At 48.7% G+C, this 20,524-nt stretch overlaps 1 protein-coding gene across 1 annotated transcript in view; it reads right to left on the reverse strand.

The window, feature by feature from the left end:
• Positions 1–426: 426 nt before the first annotated feature.
• The window catches only part of Cmtr1 (cap methyltransferase 1), a 43,298-nt gene continuing 23,200 nt past the window's right edge, over positions 427–20,524 (reverse strand). The window contains exons 8-24 of the mRNA XM_036168307.1: positions 20,376–20,448; positions 17,313–17,511; positions 16,003–16,121; positions 13,524–13,620; positions 13,079–13,211; positions 12,157–12,336; positions 9,253–9,309; positions 8,855–8,912; positions 8,197–8,265; positions 6,604–6,735; positions 5,733–5,855; positions 5,151–5,242; positions 4,568–4,636; positions 3,430–3,477; positions 2,650–2,762; positions 2,179–2,287; positions 427–1,647 (exon numbers count right to left, since the gene is read on the reverse strand). Of these exons, the coding sequence (XP_036024200.1) occupies positions 1,506–1,647; positions 2,179–2,287; positions 2,650–2,762; positions 3,430–3,477; positions 4,568–4,636; positions 5,151–5,242; positions 5,733–5,855; positions 6,604–6,735; positions 8,197–8,265; positions 8,855–8,912; positions 9,253–9,309; positions 12,157–12,336; positions 13,079–13,211; positions 13,524–13,620; positions 16,003–16,121; positions 17,313–17,511; positions 20,376–20,448 (1,813 nt within the window). The 3' untranslated portion in view covers positions 427–1,505. The remainder of the gene's footprint in view (positions 1,648–2,178; positions 2,288–2,649; positions 2,763–3,429; positions 3,478–4,567; positions 4,637–5,150; positions 5,243–5,732; positions 5,856–6,603; positions 6,736–8,196; positions 8,266–8,854; positions 8,913–9,252; positions 9,310–12,156; positions 12,337–13,078; positions 13,212–13,523; positions 13,621–16,002; positions 16,122–17,312; positions 17,512–20,375; positions 20,449–20,524) is intronic.

Consider the following 20,524-nt stretch of genomic DNA (forward strand, 5'->3'; position numbering starts at 1 on the left):
GAGGCAGCCCACCCAAGTCTGATGGTTAGGTGAAGGAGTTCTCACCTGGAGCTGATGGAGGCTCAGTGGGCCTCTCCTCAGAACACTGCACTCTTGTGGAGGGAGGCTGGCCAGGGTCAGTAACACCCTTTCTCTCTCCTGTCCCTTGTCTAGTGACACTAATTGGTCTGACACCTCTTATTTTAGTCTCACAGACTGATCCTGAATTGTCACAGTGCCACCACGGAGTGAGCTGTGTGATTTACGTAAGAGGGAAGGTGCCTCCCCACCCTTCTGGGGCTGTGGATTCATTCATTCCCTGATCCCAGCTTTAAACAGGAACTGCACTTTGATGCCTCTGGGCTGTCTACCAGGTAGCAGCCCAGGAGCTGGAGAGGCATGAATTCCACAAACCCACCCTTTTCTTTTAAAGTCAGACCCCAGCCACACAAGCAATAAAAATATGTTTAATGATCCAAGATTCTGCAAGACACTGATAGGCCCAGAACAGGGTGGAAATATGGCATCCTAGCACTGTTGCTGCTGGCTTAGGGGTAGGGGCTGGCAGAAGGGACCTCCAATTGGAGTCAATTCCAACCTCACAGGTGCCTCGATGCCCTATCTCCATGGAAACCAGCCTGGTGCTGGCATGGGGCCCTCGGGACCTGTGTGAACATCTCTTGAAAGGTACCTCCCATTAAAAACAACCACAGGTACCCTCCCCAAACCCAAAGCTGCTGCCCTTCCTCCCTCTTAAAGAGACAGAGGAAATGGAGTGACTACATTGTATGTACCTCTTAGTGGAGAGGAGGGGGCACCAGAGCTACCACTAGCTCAAGGCTCTGCCAAGAGCTTCTTCAGGTGGCCTGAACTGCCTGAGGGCTGGTGCTACACCTACCCTGGAGGGGGTATCTTCTGTTACTGCTGAGGGAGAGAAAGGGCAGGTCTTCAAGGCTGCCCAGTATTTAGAACACAACAGGCAGACCCATGAGAGCCCTACACCTCAAGAGACAGTCACAGTCACACCCAGGACCCCAGACTCCGGTGTGTCAGGGGTGCTGGCTGGGCCCTCACTCCTTCCCAGTCTGCCAGGATGAACTCCAGGATGGAGTGGGAGAGAGAACTAAAACTCTTGATTTGTATGACAGCCGCTCGTGGCCAGCGCACGATGGTGGGCCTCCTTGCTTAGCTGGCCTGGTAAAAGTTGGGAAAGACGGCCTGACTGCCCTCAGAGGCAGAGAATGGAACTCAGAAAACAGAGTCTACAAATTCCAGAGGGAATGGCTGGGCACTGACCTGCCCCAAGCAGCTGCTTTCAGGCTGACTCCTGATGGTGTCAGTTCTCAGGTAGCAGAGTTCCACAAGGATATGTCCTCTAAAGACCCTGATTGAGCTACTTGGGAATGGAGAGGAGCCCATCTCCCTCAAGACCAGGGAGAGCATTCCCAGTTCCTTTCCAAGAGGCAGAAGGAACCAGACACAGGGCCCTGCCTTGAGAATGGCAGGACATTCATGAGGTGGAGATCCTAAGATCCTCCAGGATTGTGACTCTGGATGAAAGAAAGGACGTCCTCCTTGGACAGCTTGTCTGGATCCTGAGGCTTCTGGGAGTCACGCATATGGAAGCCATCTCCCCACTCCCAGAAGAGCCGGCTGTAGTAGCAGGTACTGGGAAGGGGAGGGGGCAGTCAGAGTGGCACAGGACCAAGAGACCACTAGACCCCTGGCAACCGTGACTTCCAAGAATGGGTGCTTTTAAACTGGATTCTGTCAGTGACAAGTTGAGAGTTCCCCCTCTGGCATCCAAAAGATACCCACCCAGTAGACCCCAGCACCTCCCTCCTATGCCTTCAAGAACTAATTTTTGCTGCCACTGGACTCTACTAATGTCCCTAGTTCACCTGCTTTACTAAGAGATCAGTATTAGCTGGCTACAGAAACAAGTGTTGGTGGCGGCTAATTTTAGGCCCCATAGGGGCCGCTGCCAAAGCCCACGTCCAGCAGCAATCTGACAAACATGTCTTGAGGAGGAATGCCTGGGACTTTGAGTCCTAAGGGGCAAGGCTGGGAGCCAGCAACATGTTCCTCAAACCCTCTTGCAGGTCCCCGTCCCGCCCCCAGCCAGTGAGCTCTCTATCCAGGCCTACACTTGGGGCAGCTTCTACATAACAGTGATTAGGCCAGTGGAGGACTACTTACTGAAATGGGGCAATGGAATCTGCAGGGAGTTCAAACGTAGAGCTCTGGGTTTTCTTGTTGTAGAAGAACTTCTTTTTGAAGCTCTTGCTTAAGGCCATGGTCCATGGCTCTGAGGGAGAAAAAGGCAGGCACTCAGAACAGTACCCATGGGGATGGGTCTGGCCAATAAGGATGTCCTTCCTTTCCCCTGCTTGCCCCTTCCAGCCTGTATGGCCAAGCCCAAAGGGCTCAGGGGTAGCAGATTTGCTTCCCTAAGGCCTATCCTGATCTGTGGAGAAGCCATGCTCATCTGCTGAGAATACTTGTGAGCATCTACAATTTCTTCTCTCCCCATCCCAGCCAAAGACCAGAACTGGCCTAATCTGGGGTCTAGTGTTCCCAACAGGTACCGCAGAAGCTGCCAGCTGACTGCTGTCCACCTCAATAAGGACATCTGGGCCAGTCAGCCTTGCTGGGGTAAGGGAAACCTACCGTTCATAGTCCTGACAATGTAGAGGCCTGTAGGCACAAAGTGCCGGTCGTCCCGTCCTGTGTAGCTGAGCTTTGGGGTGCCCCCAGAGCCCTTGATGAGTTTCATTTCCAACCTGGTGTTCCCAAAGAGGCCGGCAGGCAGGCGTTCAGGAAGCACATGCGTGGAGGACAGAGTGGGCGTGCTAGCGTTAGTCTCTAGGTAACTCAAAGTGATTCTAGTCCCAGTGCTCTGTACTAGTTTGGCAGAAGAAACCAAAGCACAGATCCTTAAACACACTGCTGCTCCAAGCCATCCGGAGCAGAGTTCGTGGCAGTTCTGCACTCCAGTCAAGCAATGGATGCAGGGGTGCTGCTCTTCAGGAGGCTTTACAGTGACCCAAGAAGGGGACTTAGAAATCAGGGAGCTACTGGGTCTTCAGATGACCAGAGCTCACTCACAATGAGACTCATCTGTTGAGGGTGGCACACTGGAAAGTATGTAAGGTACATCTATGCCCTAATCCCACTCCTGGCCCACTAAGCACTGTGAGCTGGGGTTTAGTGTTTGAAACTATTCCAGCGTCAATGAGCATATATTTCTGCCTGACATAAAGTCACCATGTGTCCCTCCGGACAGGTGCTGAGCTAGCTCACAGCTGGGCCTCATCTGCAGCAAGACAATGAAAGAGAATGGACAGTGCCAGGGCCCGTCTCTATAACCCACCCCTGCCAATAGAATGAAACTCCACTCAATTATACACCCCTATCACCAATCTAAACCAGACTGGGCCAGTTACTCACCTGACAAAGATCTTCTCCATCTCCTCCAGCCTGTACACCTCCTTTACCCTGTAAGTAGAGCAGATGACGACAGTTTCCTGGGACATGCTTGTGAAGAGCAGGACAAGAGACCCTAGACCCGCCCCTGTCCTCAGGTCCTCTCTGCAACCAGCAGCCCACAAATGAGGCCACTGGGCCTGTGGCACTGCTGTCTTACAGACTGCCTAGGCTTCTGAGCTGCCACATAGCCCCTTGGGCCTACACCAGCGCTTGGGATTCAGCAGAGTCCTCAAGACAAGAGAGGGAAAAGAAAGATATGGCAGGCAAATTTCTCTTAACACTCTTATCCTCAAGTAACCTTCACTGACACTACAAGCCAGAAATCCAAAGGCCAGGCTTTTGCCTGGGTCTATCTACATAGACTTTAGATCTTCCTATAGCTAAATTATTCTAAATAGTCCTGGTAGTTGTATTATTTTGAGGGCACAGACCCTCTACAAGGTGTAGGCTCTAGTTTGAGGCCCAGCCCTCACTATCTGGGGACACCAAACCTGCCTTGGGAACTGCTCCTGGTTAGCTGTTGAGACCGGCAGGCAGGACATCATACAGCAAGCAAAGTCCCCCTTTGAGACTGTCCTGCATCCTCGGGGCTGGATTGATTTTGGTTTCTAAGTGCATTTAGGTGAACATTACCCCTGTTCTGCCAATGTATCCATAGGCACATCCCCCTTCAGTGCTGTCGGTTCTGGCCTCTGACCTGGAGAAGGCAGTCTACTCTCTCTCCTCTCCCTCTTCTTGCCCTGAGCCTGGAACTTCAGCCTACCTTGAGGAGTGGGGCTCTCTCCTCAAGCACCAAGTTTCAGTCCCTTAACCATCCTCCTTTTACAGTCAAATCCCCATTTCCTTGTTATTTCCATACCAGGAGGCCATGCAATCGGCAAAGGATCTTCAAGTATGAAAGGGTAACTCAGAGCAGGTGTGTACATCTCAAATTAGGAAACCTTAACCCACCCTGCCAGGCAGGATAGGGGGCTGCATCCCCAAAGCACTAACAGAGCAGTTTAGCTCCATTCCCTCCACGAGCCTCCCACTCCACTCAGGACAGGAGAAATAACAAAGCCACAACCCCAAGAGGTCTGGAGGAGAACAACATGCTCACCTGATAGGATTCATGTCAGGTCGACTGGGCTTGGAAACTGCTTTCACAAATTTCTCAGCAAGCTGAATTCTACAATCCAAACAGAATCCTTAGAGGCAAGCCAGGGGACCTCACCAACACCTGTGCCCCAAGGCATTTTCACAGCATCAATGAGAGGACCTGGGCCTACACAAAACTTCCCTTAGGGTCCAACCTGTCCTCTGGATTCTGGCCTCTGAGCTGGTTTTCATAAAGAGTGCCTTTTGCTGTGTTCAGTCATCTCCACTAGGACTTCAAGAACCGTTATTGTATACATCTGCCCTTTCACCCTGGCCCAGACACACCAAACTGAGACTACCCATGTTCTGACCATGATTTTTAGAAAAAAAACCCTCCCTTTTCCAACAAAGTCACCCTTACAGTCTTCCACACAGAAAAATGACTTCAATCTAAGCAACTGTAGCAATATGAAACGTGTTAGAACTGAGCAACCAAGGCCCACATCTCCACAAGCTGCATCTCAACCCATCTTTCCTCCTGCCTTTGGGCCAGGCTGTGGTGGACATGGCAAGTCCCACCCTCCTCCCTGAGGGCCCAAGCACACCTCTGGTTGAAGTGCTGCTCCCTGACATCGCTGCCATTCAGCACCAGAACATCGAGGATATGGATCGCACTGATCTTCCGCTGGGCCTTCCCCTACAAGGACAAGCATGTTCTCCACTGTGCAGATACTAGCTTCTGGCCTACTGTGGTGTGGGGGCCTCCATCTACCTACAGCTAAGCTGGGCAAAGGTGGTATTCTGGCCTCCCTGCTTGCTGATCCTAAACAAAGACTTTGGGGCAGGCGCCCTCGTGAACCTCAAGCCCAGTGAGACTGATGCCTTCTCACGTGGAGTGTTGTGAATGTCAATCCTATACTATAACAGTGCAAAGTTCACAGAAAATGGCAGGTCTCTTTCCTAAGGATTATGAAGTAAATTGGCTACTGAAAAGACCTAGCAAGATGTTAGGACTGTGTATGAAGACTTTCCATCTGCCCTTCCCAGTATCTCCCACAGTACACAGCAACTGCTTTAGAGGGAATCACTCCACCACACCATGAAACCACACTAAGGTGGAAGGCCAGGCTCCACAGTCCCACAACCCCCTTGCCTCAGGGCCGTCTATAAACAGAAACCCTTCTGACCTCCCCTTTGAGCTCATGCACAATTTCCACACAGAGCAGTGTGTCCCGGGGCAGCTCTGTCTTCAGGTCCAGCTTTACCCAGCGGTCAGACTGGCGGCCATCCCATGTGTAGATCTGGGACTTCTGCAGGCAGGGAGAAGAGGTTAGGCATGGAGACTCTTCCCAAAAGAGCTTTTACTTGGCAGCTACAAGCAGACAAGGGCTTGCCAATGTCAGTAGAAAATGTCTAGGAGGGATGAAGTTGGTGACACTTTTCTCCTCAGCCTCCACAGAGTAGAGAAAGGCTCCATCTTACTGGTAGGGAACCCTGTGAAAGACCTTCTTCTAGTTTGATGTACATGTGGAGGTTGGGGTTACAGGAAGAGGAGAAAGCAGAAGGAGGAAAACACAAGGTAAGGACAGACAGTGCATGGAAGGATGCAGGGTAGGAAAAAGCAAAGGCTGCTAGTCAAGTAAGATGTATAGCTAACAGGCCTTCCCTCCCTCCCTCCCTCTGTTAGCCACCAATGGCCCAGAGCATGGAGAAGGGTAGCTTCTAGACAGGAAATGGTGCGTGCGGGGGGGGGGGGGGGGGGGGGGGGTGTTGGAGAAAACTGGCCACCCAGGATCAGCCTGATGAGCTACTGGCGCTGCATTTCAAGAAAAGCAACAGCCTTCCCTTCAGCCAGGCAGGGATCAGTGGTGGGGAGGAAGCAGTACATGAAGAAATGAATCACACTTGACAGGCTCAGGGTGTGAGAGGAAATGAGGTTTCAAGGAAGAGCTCTGATGCCAACAGAGTGAACACACAAGAGTGTGGCCAGAAGCTGTCCACATCTCCAGACAGAGACATGGCCACCCCAAGCCAATGGGAGGCCAGCTGCTGACTTACCCCCAGACCCAGGAGGAATTTCTGCTCGCTGCCAGACACCATACAACGATAGTCCAACACAGGACGGATCTTCTCCAGGGTTTTGGCAGTGAGCATCGTGGGCTTGTAGCTGAAGATGTTGATGTCAGTGTCCTGTGGCACAGATCAGAGAAAACGCTGCTGTGCGGGGGCAGGCTGACGGAGGTGAGGGGACAAGAATCCTTTGCCCTCAGAAGCAGGGTCTCTGCACCCTCCTCTCCACCTAACCAGTCACTAAATAGGACAGTGTTCTGTTAGGACCTACTAGGAGAAACTAGAAGAGGAAAGAAGACTGAGTCCCAAGTAGGGATGGATTTACCAGAGCTATGGGGAATGTCGTCAGACTAGAGCGGCCACACATTCGGTGACGCCGAAAGTAAGGACTCTGCAGCAGTTGGCCTGAGGGCAGAAGGGTGCTCGAGTGCGCTCGAGCTTTCCCCCCCCCCCCCCCACGGTGGCTCCCTTGCAGTTCCCCTGCTTAAGATCATCTGTCACTCCCTCTCTCCCATGCAGACAAATCCCTTAGGACCCTGAATTTTTGAGAACCTTTTGGCCAGCTTACCCTCTGGGTGGCAGAGTGCTGGCACAAGCCCATCTTAAGACAAGACTCTTGCTGCCCAGAGGTGGGCTGTGGGATGTTCTGTATGTTAAATGTGTTGCTCTGATTGGTTGATAAATAAAACACTGATTGGCCAGTAGCTAGGCAGGAAAGTATAGGCGGGACAAGGAGAGAAGAAAATTCTGGGAAGTGGAAGGCTGAGTCGCAGAGACGCTGCCAGCTGCAGCCATGAGAAGATGTTAAGATACTGGTGAGCCACATGGCAACTTATAGATTAACAGAAATGGGCTGAGTATAAGAGTAAGAGCTAGACAATGGTAGGCCTGAGCTAATGGCCAAGCAGTTTAAATAATATAAGCATCTGTGTGTTTATTTTATAAGTGGGCTGTGTGACTGCCGGTGTTTGGCGGGGGCTGGAGAGAAAAACTCTAGCTACCCCACTCCTGGTACCATTTGTAGCTAGTGTTTTTCTGGTCCTGCCTGGCCCAGGGTCAGGACAAATCTCTTACCCGCCATTCCCACAACTGCTCAGACCCAACCAAGTAAACACACAGAGACTTATATTACTTATAAACTGTATGACCGTGGCAGGCTTCTTGCAAATCAGACCATTTCTAGAAATCTATAAGTTGCCACGTGGCTCATAGCTTACTGGTATCTTAACATCTTCTCATGGCTGCAGCTGGCAGCATCTCTCCGACTCAGCCTTCCACTTCCCAGAATTCTCTTCTCTCCTTGTCCCGCCTATACTTCCTGCCTGGCTACTGGCCAATCGGTGTTCTATTATCAATCAATCAGAGCAACACATTTAACATACAGAACATCTCACAGCAGAGGTGTTCTTGGGAAACTCTATATAATACAGCAAGGTTCTCCACTCGTGGAGACCTTAATCCACTCCTTTAGGTTCCAAGGTCGATGCCTTTTCAATCCTTAATGGAAGCCAGGGCTGTCTTAGTGACGCTTTCCACCCTTGGAAAAAGGCCCTAACATATTGCCACAGAAGACAGATTTACCTTGATTAGCTCAAAAAACTTGAATTTTGGGTCTGAAGAAGAAGGAGCAACTCGAGCCCGGTCTGGTATCTGAAAGGAGAGATACCAAAGGGCTTTAAAAATGTTTTTTCATTTTAGATGTGTGGGTGTGTTACCTGCCTGTGTATATCTGTGTACCACATGTGTGCCTGCTGAGACCAGCAGAGGGCGTCAGCTCTCCTGGAACTGGGTTACAGGCCGTTGTGAGCTGCCATGTCGGTGCTACAATCTGAACTGGGGTCTTCTTCGAGAGCAGACAGAGCTCTTAACCCCTAAGCCATCTCTCCAGCCCTGGCTTTGGTTTTTAAGTGCCCTGTTGACACACTGTGGGGAGAGGGCATGCAAGCAAATAGGGCTGGCAAGGGAGTGGAAGTACAACGTTCACTTCCTGTCCAGACCCTGAGTCAACACAACCCAAAGCCAAGACCTTCCCTCTATGGCGTTACTACTACACGGGACCATTAGGGCAAAATGCAGCCTCCCCTGAACCTGTGTTCTTTGACCCAGCTGCAGGCCAAGCGTGAGGAGGCCAAAACGATAACCTGCAACATGCCAAGGAGGTGCGCACCCTTGCAGGGGGTGGGGAGTAAGGTGAGAATCTTGTTCTCATCTACAGCTGCAGTGACAATGGGCTGCATACCTCCCACAGTCGCAGACATTCTTTCCGGATCTCTGCCTGCCTAGGCTCACTCAGGGTGCTAGGGAAACAAAAGCAGAACAAGATTAAGACCTCACCTGCAACAGTGACCATTTGAGTGCACATATAGGACTGCTCAGGATTTACAGACTGAAATCACTCCCTTCCCACCCACTGCAGCCACTACCACCTGGATGCCATCATTCCCTATACCACCACCAACAACAACAACAACAAGCACATCCTGACTTCTGTTCTCAAAAACATCACTATGCTGATATCCCACAAGGCAAAATGAACCCACAAGAGTGGCTTTTAAGTCACTGTTAAAGAAACAGAGTTGGTGGGAAGAGCAAAGCAAGGGCCTCCTTTGAAACTGGTGAGAAATGGGCAGCACTCACGTGTCTTGTACAAAGGCATGGATTTTGGCCAGAGCTTTGATCTGCAGGCTGCAGTGGCTAAGAGAAAATAAACAAAAACCAGAATGACGTCAGTGTACAAGTGACGCCAGAGCAGTGACCATCTGTATGTGAGGAAGTTACTGGTGAGTTAAAAGGGGCCCACCCAGCTGTTACATGGGGCCCAAAGAACAGAACTGAGATGAACCCTCATCGAAAGTCCTGCTCAAAAGAAGGTTCTTATCCTACCCTTGAAGAATTCAAACCCAGTGGCAAACTGACCTGAAGCAACAGCAAAGCTCATGCCCAGTCCACCTGCAGACAGTGCTGATGAACCCACTATGCTGACAGCCATCTATCCTTTAGCCTTGTACACACAGTGTCCGGCACTTAATAAAAAATTATCAAGGGGCTGGGGAGATGGCTCAGCAGCACTTAGGACCAGAGTTCAGCTCTCCAGTACCCAAATAAATGCTGGCCAAGTGCTGGCAGCTCACCTGTAATCCCAGCACTAGGTAGAGACAAGATCCCTGGAGCAAACTGGCTAGCTACACCAGGTGAATTGGTGAGCCCTAGGTTCCAACTGAGAAACCCTACTTCAATATATAAGGTAAAGAGCAACTGAGGAAGACACCTCATCTCAACCTCTGCCTCTTGAACACTACCCAAGGAAAAGGCATGTGATACACCAAAAAATAACGATAAAACTAATGGGGGGCTGGAGCACCACATCAAATGCTTCATAGCTAGGGTAACTCTGGCTTCCGGGTCCAGTGCTTCTGGACTCTGCAGGCAATGGCACTCACATGCACGGACACAAAACTGGAAATACATTTTTGTTGTTATTTTTCGAGACAGGCGCTCTCTGTGTAGCTTTGCGACTTTCCTGGAACTCACTCTGTAGCCCAGGCTAGCCTTGAACTCACAGAGATCCTCCTGCCTCTGCCTCCCAAATGCTGGGATTAAAGGCGTGCGCCACCACCGCCTGACCAGTTAGAAAATAAGTGTTTTTTAATAGTGAGCTATCTATCAGAAGAAAAGGATGTAAGAAATGTGGATTCTCTTTAAAGTAGTAAAAGAAAAAAATTCATATCCAATTAAAATGTTCCTCAAAAATAAAAGATGCGTGTGTGTGTGTGTGTGTGTGTGTGTGTGTGTGTGTGTGTGTGTGTGTATCTTATAGGTTGTTCTCTTGAGGTCTCACTATTTAGCCTTACCTGTCCTGGAACTCACAGAGATCCTCCTGCCTCTGCCTCCTGAGTGGTGGGATTAAAGGCGTGAGCCGCCATGCCAGACTAAGAAATGCATTCTAAGTAGACAAAAGCTGAGGGGACTGTCTCCAGTAGACAGAACTGCATGGTGATATGATTGCAAATGGGAATTGGGCTCTCCAGGAGGGAAAAGGACGTGTGTCTGGAAACACAAAGACAAGACACTGATCCTAACACTCAAGAGGCTTGCTGATGCAGGAGGATAACAAGTTCTAACTGGCCAAGGCTACACAGAGCCTTGTGGAAAGAAAACAAATCATTCACCAGAAAAAGAAAGAAAAAGCCTAAATGGAGCATCAAAATTTAAAATTTAAGATATCAAACCTGGGAAGGAAATAAAATTATCTCACTTCACAGATGACATGCCAATGGAACAAGACAGAAAGCCTAGAAAGAAATAGTCATTTACTACTACTTGTTAGCATTGCTAATGAAATAGCAAAAGACAGCCGGGCGGTGGCGCATGCCTTTAATCCCAGCACTCAGGAGACAGAAACAGGCGGATCTCTGTGAGTTCCAGGCCAGCCTGGTCTACAGAGCGAGATCTAGGAAAGGCACAAAGCTACACAGAGAAACCCTGTCTCGAAAAACAAAAACCAAAAGCAAAAGACTTTTGGAAAGTATGCCAAGACCATTTAATAAAGAAAGGACAGTCTGGAAAATCTGAAGAAAAAAAAAAAAAAATGAAGTGAGACCACTAGTCAATGCCATATCCAAAAATAATTAAAAATAAAATACCTCAATACATGGGCTAAACTTATAAAGTCTTACAAAAAATAGGGAGAAGCCTCACAACACAAGTATAATAATAAAAGAAATGAATAAAGCAGGCCACAATGATATTAAAAACTTCTACGCAAAGGACATAATTCAGTGGAAAACAACAACAAAAACAAAACCACAGGGCAGGAAACAGTATTTCACATCCAAATCTAGTAAGGGATTTATGCCCAAGATACAGGGACAGCCCTTTAATTCAATGTTAAAAAAACAAAACTAACGTTTAAAATAATGTCTGAAAAGGAGAGGTGACCAGAGAGAAGGCTCAGCAGTTAAGAATGTACACTACAGTAGCTGGGTGTGGTAGATCACATCTTTAATCATAGCACTGGGGAGGCAGAGGCAGGCTGAAATCTGAGTTCGAAACCAGCCTGCTCTACAGAATAAGTTCTAGGACAGCCAGGGCTACACAGAGAAACCCTGTCTTGAAAAACCACAAAGGGAAAAAAAAAAGCACACTGCTCTTGCAGAGGACCCAGGTTCAGTTCCCAGTACTTATGTGGGGTAACTCACAAGTGCTTGTAACTCCATCAGTGGGTGGGGGATAGCCTTCCATCACCCACCTGAAAAACCCCTGAACTGACCAAGATCTGGAATCTACACTTGCTTTCCATTCATCTCTGACCTCCAGTCAAGGGTCTTCACAAGGCAGCAACCACAAACTGTAGTGATTAAGGAATTACCATAGGCTTTCTTCTCACCATCAGAGCTAGGGAGCCACCTGCTACCCTTGGGACAGGACATGCTAATGTCCTGGAACCAGCAGAGCAAACACAGATGACAAAATGTTCCAAGAGCCAGCGGTCATTGGTCCTTCATGCTATAATACCCCAGCAGACATAGCCAGCTGGCTTACCTCTCATTAGACCGTATCATGTAGTCACTGAATTCATGGTCTCCTTTGATCACCGTCAAGGGAACTACCAGGTTGACATCCGACTCAGTGTTTCTCAGCTGATTGAGCTTAATATTCACAGAGAAGAGGTACTCCCGCACGTCGTCTATACCCACCTTCAGACCTTTGCACACCACATACCTGCAGGAGATATCCTGTCACTCCGAGGAGCTCAGAGCCTTCTCCCCACACGCTCCTTCACTCCACCCCTTTAGAGTCACAAAGCTAAACAACTCTGCTGTTCAGTTTTAAGCCTGAGCACAAAGGGTAACACATACCATGCTTTAAAATACACCACCTCAAGTCCTTCCCTTTCATAGGAATTGGTAGTGTTCGCTTTAATCCTACTTGGGAGGTATAGGCAGTCAGACCTTGAGTTCAAGGCCCGCCTGGTCTATGTAGTAATTTCCAGGCTAGCCAGGATATACTGTTAAAACCCTCTCAAAATAAAAAATATGAAATCCTTCCCTTATATGTGAAACTGTCTCTACTTCTATGGGGATGTTCCCAACTGCTCTGCACCAACAGACATAACTTGGGAAGGCTTTTAATTACAGATGTAATGTATCAAACTCTCCACAGAAATCTGTACTGTAATCGGCTACTTGACAACTCTGGTTGGCTTCTGTGGAGCCTCTGAATAGCAGCCCCCTTGCCTGTTCGCAGCCTGCATCTCCTCTGAGTGTCTCTGTTAATGGTCACACTCTTCCTGGGCCAACTGAGAATCCCAGACAGAAGTACGGTAAAGGACCCTGGCTCCTATTGGAGACTCACATCTCCAAAGTCAAGGTTTCTAACAGTTTGTGTGCCCATGGCAGACAGATGTACAGGGTTTACTACTGACTTCTGACCAGCAAGCCGGCTAATGAGAGGAAGGCCTTACCGCTCTGAGTTGGCAGGCCGGCTGGTGATGGGCTTGAAGAGACACACTCGTTCAAAGCAGCAGTACAGCAGGTAGATGAGCCCCACACTGAAGGGTGTGAAGAGGTCAAAGGTTTTGCAGATGAAGTGGCCCCCTGGAGTGGGAAGAAAACCCAGAGCAATCAGTGGTTACTCCAGGATGTGAACCAGTGAAGATGACAGACTGGTCCATTAGCAATCCAAGGCAGTTTATGAGGACTTTGGGGACTCTCTTGCCTTTTCTTCCCTGTACTCTGCACCTAGCCACCAGCCACTGATACAAGGGTTCCTTTCTCTTTCTCTTTCTCTTTCTCTCTTTCCTTTCTTTCTTGGTCTATTTTTTAAAACTTCTTAACCAACCCCTATACATGCTCTCATCAAGCAGGGCCCCAGTGGGTCCTTGGGGAGGGGAGACTGAGGAGTGTCACCTGTGCGGACAACAGACAGCGCCATCAGGAACTGACAGAGCAGCAGCTGCTTGCTGAGGATCTCCTGCAGGTTTTCCTGCCCCTCCACAGAGAACCCCTGAAAGGAGAGCACAAGTGGAGAGAGAAATGGGAGGACTGAGACTCCCATCCCTACCTCATCTCATCGGGAGCTCCTGGCATCGGACAGCCACAGTCTGACTGAGCAGCATTTCAGTCTCTAAGTATGCGGCCAGTTACAGACAAAGGACCCCGGCCTAACTGCTGAACTTGAGCCACCCTCCTGCCTCATCATTCCTAAACCACAGGACCAAGTCTGCTACTCCAAAGAAATGGTCCAAAAACCTTGAAATTCACATGGGAACCCAGAGACAAGTAAGGCGAAGAGAGGCAAAGTACTGGCTTATCACTGGTCAACCACGAGACAGAAAACATTACATTTCTAAGAAGAAATTACAGGGAGTAAATGTCAGGAGAATGTTCTGCCAATGTCAGTAGGCCCCAGGTCTGACCAAAGAGAATTATAAAGGAAGGATTTTCTTACAATACCCACTACTCTGTGCTTAGCTGTGGAGCCCTCCAGCTGGTACACTCTCAGGCCAGGGTTTGCTCCAAGGCTGCATACTGTGATTCCTAGAGCATCTCCTTTCAGCAGGGAGATGCCAGACACAAACTATGCTTACACTCACCTAAAGGAGGCAGGCAATGGGGAGAAAGGACTGCTCTTTAATGGGTACGGTTTCAGTTTTACAAAATGAAAAAGCTCTGGAAACCAGTGGCACAGTAGAGTAACTAGATAAACACTACTAACAGTGCACTTAGGACAAACTGTGTTGTATGCCATAATTACACAGCAGAGAGAGTGAGAGCACTAGCTTCTATTAAGGTACCCCATAGGCCAGATCTCACTGATGCAGTCCTAGAAAAGTAAGTAATGTTTACTGTTGTCTCCCACACATAAAGATGTTCCTCAGAATGCATGTTTGTTAGAGAGCTAATTAGGAATAAAAACAAAGCCAGGCATGGTGGCACATGCCTATAACTCCAGTACTTGGGAGGTAAAGGCTGGGGGATCAGAAGTCAAGGCCTGGGGCTGGAGAGATGGCTCAGAGGTTAAGAGCACTGGCTGCTCTTCCAGAGGTCCTGAGTTCAATTCCCAGCACCCACATGGTGGCTCACAACCATCTGTAATGAGATCTGGTGCCCTCTTCTGTCCTGTAGGCATGCATGCAGGCAGAACACTGTATATATAATAAATGAATGAATGAATGAATAATAAATAAATAATAATAATAAAAGTTTCCATTCTTTAAAAAAAAAAAAAAAAAAAAGAAGAAGAAGAAAACAAGGCCTGCTTCATCTTTATAGTAAGTCTGAGGCCAGCCTGAAAATCTGAAAATAAGAGAAAAAGGTAAAGAGATAGGGTGGGAATGTTCAATGTACACTATATACTTGTATAAAAATATCCTTCTGTAACATACTATCACATACAACAAAAACTTCAAATTAGTAGGTAATAGAGAGAAATCCAAAGCCAGGCCAGCCCTCCTGCTACCAAAGCATGCGCTCTCTGAGCTCACAGCTCTGCTTACTGTCCACTGCAGTAAAGGAAGAAGCGTCAGAACTGGCAGACCCCAAACACCTGCTCAACAGGAGCAGCCCCTACTCTTAGCCCCAACTCTCCATCTGCTGTCTCCACTGTGGACAGGGCTTCAGGGAGCCAGGGCATCCTCAGATCCTTCTAACACTGCCTTCCTTCTACACACGAAGGACTCACAAGGCTCTTCTCAACCCCAGCTCTCTGATCCTATAGCAAATGGCATACTGTCTGTCCTTCCTTGAAAACAAGTGGTGGCTCACACCAGAAGGGATCACCTGTGACATCACATCACTGGATGCCAAACAGTGTGGTGGTCAGTTCTCTCTGCATCCCAAGCAGCGGCTCAGTAGGCCCTTGAAAATTCACCTCAGCCTACCAGGGGCCTCCATTGATTCTGTGCTGCTGCTACTGCTTAAGTATCTGTCAGTGTATGAGAGGCTCAGAGGAGGCCACTTGTAGACAGCCTCCAACAGCAACAACCAAGATGACAAGTAATAGTAATGTGCCTCCCATTCAGTTTTGCCTAGTTGATTTAGCTAGAGTCCATGCCTCATCGATTCCTTAGCAACTAAGGCGTTTTTTGGTCAGCAAAGTGAGCTCAAGCAAATGTGTCCACAATAGTCTAGTCTTTACAAAAGTTTTAAGAAAAATGTAAAAGGTAAGTAAAAATGTGCATCCCTACAATCTGAACAGTGAGTTACCATTTCCAGTGGCAGCTAAAGAACAAACCAAAGCATTTCTCAAGTAGGGAGAGGGGGGTTCAAAAGCAGAGCACTTACTTAGAATGCCCATGGCCAGAGGTTTAATCCCCAGCACAGCAAGCAAAAACCCTCTAAATTCACAACACATCCTTAAAACATCTTTACAAGGACAGTCACCTACCCCATCTGCCATGAGAAAGTGGACACCCTTGCGATCTGTGTTGTCCAGGACAAAATTCCGAAATGCATTGATGTTTTCTGGGCGGGTGATATCTCCGTCTCCATCGACTCCGCCCTCACCTGATGAGACAAGAACCCTGTAAGTGGTGGCATGTGCCTTTACTCTCAGCATTTGGGAGGCAGAAACAGGCAGTTCTCTGTGAGTTCAATCAAGGCCAGCCTGGACTAGAGAGCTAATTCCAGGACAGCCACTGTTGTTACACAGAGAAGCCCTGTCTCGAAAAATCAAAAAACAAATGAGAGAACCCTGTGAGTTATCTGCTGCCCAGAGCTATCAGGGAACCCCACCTCACCTAATGGGACACAAGAACCCTGTGAGTTTACTTGCTGCTGGGAGCTAGACCAGGAGCTCTCAGGGACAGTAAGCACAGATACCAAGTAAGCTCTAAGACCCAGGACCCATCCTGCCTATTGGTCACAGACTAGCAAGAACCAAGCCCTGCTCTCAAATAGAACTGACCAGCCAACAGTCATCAACTGAAGCAGAGGATTTTCCTTTTCAAAGCATTTATGCTTAAAAAACCAGTATTACCCAGACATGGGGGCTCATGCCTACAGGGTTTCAGGAGCTAGCCTGGGATACACAGGGAGTTTTAGGTTGGCCTGGAACATAGAGACCCTTTCTTTAAACATCAAAAAATCCAAGCTGAGCATGGTGGTGTACACCTTTAATCCTAGCACTCGGGAGGCTGAAGCAGGCAGATCTCTGTGAGTTGATGCTATCCTGATCTACACATAGTGAGTTCCAGGCCAGCGAGGGCTACATAGAAAGACTTTGTCTTAAAAACAAACTACAACAACACACACAAACAAACAGAAACCAAGACAAAAACACTCCATGTCAACTTCCGGTAAGGACTGTTAGGAATAAATTTAGGATTTGCCGACAGAGCCCGTTCTATCTGTCAGGGCAGGGAGACTGCCTGTTGCAGTGTAGTTTCCGCAACCCACAGGGGCTCATCTGTGTGTTAGTTAGTGGCCTTGCCACTTTCCAGCTAGGAATCAGGCAGTCTCATTGTCCCCATCACCACACAGGAACCACAATCCTGCAAGGAGGAGTTGGCACGGCTTTGATGAGAGTATGTCTAAAGGAATGCAGGCCTGCGGCAAAAGAAGACACTTCAAGGGGTCCAAGCCCTCCTGCCAGCCACTGCGAGCCCGGCATTCGACTAGGGAGAGCAGGGTGGCCTTCCAGCCCCCGACAGAAGCTGCCCTCCTGCTCCCTCGGGCCCGCCCTGCCCCATGTCCTACCGTAGTAAGGCTCGAAGAGCTCGCTGGAGGCCGAGTAGAAGTCCTCCAGTTTGAAGTCGTTAGGGCCCTTCAGAGTCATCCCAAAGCCTTTGGCATGCCACTTCTTCCTCCACAGCACGTACTCGGAGAAGCCACCTGGGCCTGCGCAGACATCAGCAAAGTACAGAAGGTCAATGTCCCGGTCCTTCACCAGTGGCTTCTGCAAAGAGAAGTGGAAGACAAGGAGACAGGGGACACAGATGACTCAGAAAAGAAAAGAGAAAAGAAAAGAAAAGAAAAGAAAAGAAAAGAAAAGAAAAGAAAAGAAAAGAAAAGAAAAGAAAAGAAACCCGGGAAGAGGAGGCAAAAAAAAAAAAAAAAGCCCATCAGCAAGTGTGATCCAGAGCTCCCACAGGCCCTCAACACCCCGTATACTTTTCCTCAGTCACCCAGTGCCCTCTGGAGCCTCCTCACCCAAAATATCCTCAACACCTTTCCTACAACCAGGCCAACTCAGACTCCTAACGAAAGCATCTCTGCGCCTATCAGAGTGGGGTTTTCATGTCCTAGGTCCTTTCCTCACCACACTGTGCCTATCCGTTATCCTGGTAGGCAGAGTGTTACAGACAGAGACACCAAGACACAAAGCACCCTGCCACAGCAGTTGGAACACAGCCAGGCCAGAGTCCAGAAGCCTGACCATTTGACTGCCCTCCCTGAGAAGAAATGCTGCCCACCTACAGCTTCAAGGACCTGCCTCCCTACACCACAGCCTCAATCTCCCCTCGCTGGCTCCTTCTCCCCTGTTGTCCTTCAATTACCTTTCCTCTGGAGTAAGTTTAGACTTAGAGAAAAGTGACCGATATAATGCAGTCAGCACAGTGGGTACGAGCAGGCATCCTAAGTTTAAGAGCTGTAAACACCACACAGAAAGAAGTCAAGCTCAGCACTGGGGCCTTAGCCCCGGGTTCCGGCCTCTTTAGCCAAAGGGAAGCAGGAAACTCAAGGACTCAAAGTATCTAGCCTCCATAAGGTGCCTAAGTATGATCTCATCTGGTGATTTCAAAACCAGTGGCTCATTGGTGCACAGTAGTGTTCATATACCATCCAGTACTTGGGAAGCTGATGCAGGAGGATTATTGTGAGTTCAAGGATAGTCTGGGTTACACAGCAAGACCTTGTCATAAAATAAGAACAAGGGGCCTTTATAAGCCCTGTCTAGAAGTCTGCTCACTGAAGAACAACTGGTTCTCAGCTCTGCCATTTCCTCACTGTGCAGTCAAGGATAAACACACATCTGAAGCTGTGAAGCTCATTGCTCAACTGTAACTGGGATGAATGTAGGCTTTTCTCAAGGCTACTGTAGGGTTAAACAATGCACCCCGTGGCAAAGGTCTTTCTAAAACTATAAAGTAGTCACAAACACAAGATGGCTTTATTCAACTAGATCAGCCTCCTTGGAGTCAAAACCCGTCTTTTCCTATTTTTCTCTTTCTTCTGTCAAGTGCAGTAGTGCACATAAAGTGGGCATGTCGATGCTGCCTCATTTCCACCATCAAGGCCGAAAAGCAAATATCCACATTGACTTTTTCTTCTACCACACTTTACAGACAAGCTTTTCTCCCCTACACAACATCCTCAGGCATAAACCCCTCATGTGATGTGATAATACCTCAAGGACGTAATTCCCTCCTTCCCTTTTTCTTCCGATTCTAGCTCCCAATTTCTTTTTCTCCCCCAGACCCTTCTTTCCTTTTCCTATAACCTGTAGCAACAGAGACCAATTATGAAACCTAAGAATTCCTCTTCTCTCCTTCTCCACACCACCCCAAGCTTCCATTTTTCTGATGCATAGGCAATAATTTGCCTGACCCAAACATCCCTAAGACCCCAGCATGCCTATGCGTCTAGCCACTTCCAGCTCTGCTGGCAAGTGCTCCCTGAAAACACACCAGGCCTGCTAGGCTTGGCGTTCACTCAGATCCTCAGGGAAAATGGAGATGAAAAAGAAGTACACACTAGGGCTAGAGAAACTAGTTTTTATCATGGCGTACAAAGACACATCTCTGACAGGGCCATTCTCCCTGGTCACTAACAATCAATTCGGGCCAAGAAGCTGCCTGAAGCTGTCCATACACACTGCGTCTCCCTATGTAACAAACACCCACCCTCAACGCGGATGGTACAATCCCGATGCCTACTCCATTCTCACGACAGCAAAAGACAATAGCCAGATCCCGGCTGCTGAGGGCAGACACACTCAAAAGCCCAGATGATGCTGTGACTTCCTATCAGCTTAACAGAGCTCCTCTGCTAGGCCTGGGCTTTAAAGGAAATCCCTGGGAGCTCAGAAAATTAAATCAACATTGTATCAACCTAATTTTCTCAAAATGCTAATTCCAAGAGCTTTCTGTGCTGCCTGCTGGCCCTGGAACATGGGGAGGGCCCTGGGAGAGAAAATGAGCGAAGGCTGGAGGGTCTCCATGCCAGTTTTACCAGCATGGAGCAAGTAGTTAGGCAGGGAACTGAAACATCAAAGAACTTGAAAATAAGTTCCTCTAGCCGGTGGGTAGTGGGGTTGGGAAGTCTGGCAGAATGAGGGTTCATGAAGCAGAAACAGGTCTAGGGGCAGCTGGCTCCTGGCCCTGTCACCGTAAAGGAAACCAACTTTCTAGAAGTGGTTAAGAATGCTTTGACCCCAAAGGGAATTCTAGAATGAAATTTCCTTTTTTGCTTTCTCTATCATTATAGAGGGCCAATGTTCAGAGAAATGAGATGTAGCAGAGCAGAAAATCATTTTGCTCTACTGCTTCTAGAGAAAGGCCAAAGCCTCATAATTATGGTCCCGCACAGAGCTTGTTCAGGGTAGCAGAAAGAGAAAATGACCCTGCTGAAATCACAGCTCTTTAGAGCCTGTGCACTGTGACACTCCTGGACCAGGGAGCACTGAAGGACTCTATCTGGGGGATGAGGAGCAAACACATGGCCACCACATAGCAGGAAGACACTCGCATTGAACAAATGGCAGTCTCTAAGCTACCGAAGTTCATTCATTCAAGTACACTCAGCACCACAAAATCTCACCCCACGAGAGTCCAGGGGGTTTGTGAACATGCGATCAAACACAAAATCCATGTTAGCCATCTTCATTGCTGCCCTGGAACAAAGCAAGAGGGAAAAGCAGCGTCAGTCGCAGGTGAAAGGTGACTGGTGTAAGCAGGAAGGGAGGGCCG

The sequence above is a fragment of the Onychomys torridus genome, chromosome 18, assembly GCF_903995425.1.
Source record: "Onychomys torridus chromosome 18, mOncTor1.1, whole genome shotgun sequence".
In the NCBI taxonomy this organism is placed as follows: domain Eukaryota; kingdom Metazoa; phylum Chordata; class Mammalia; order Rodentia; family Cricetidae; genus Onychomys; species Onychomys torridus.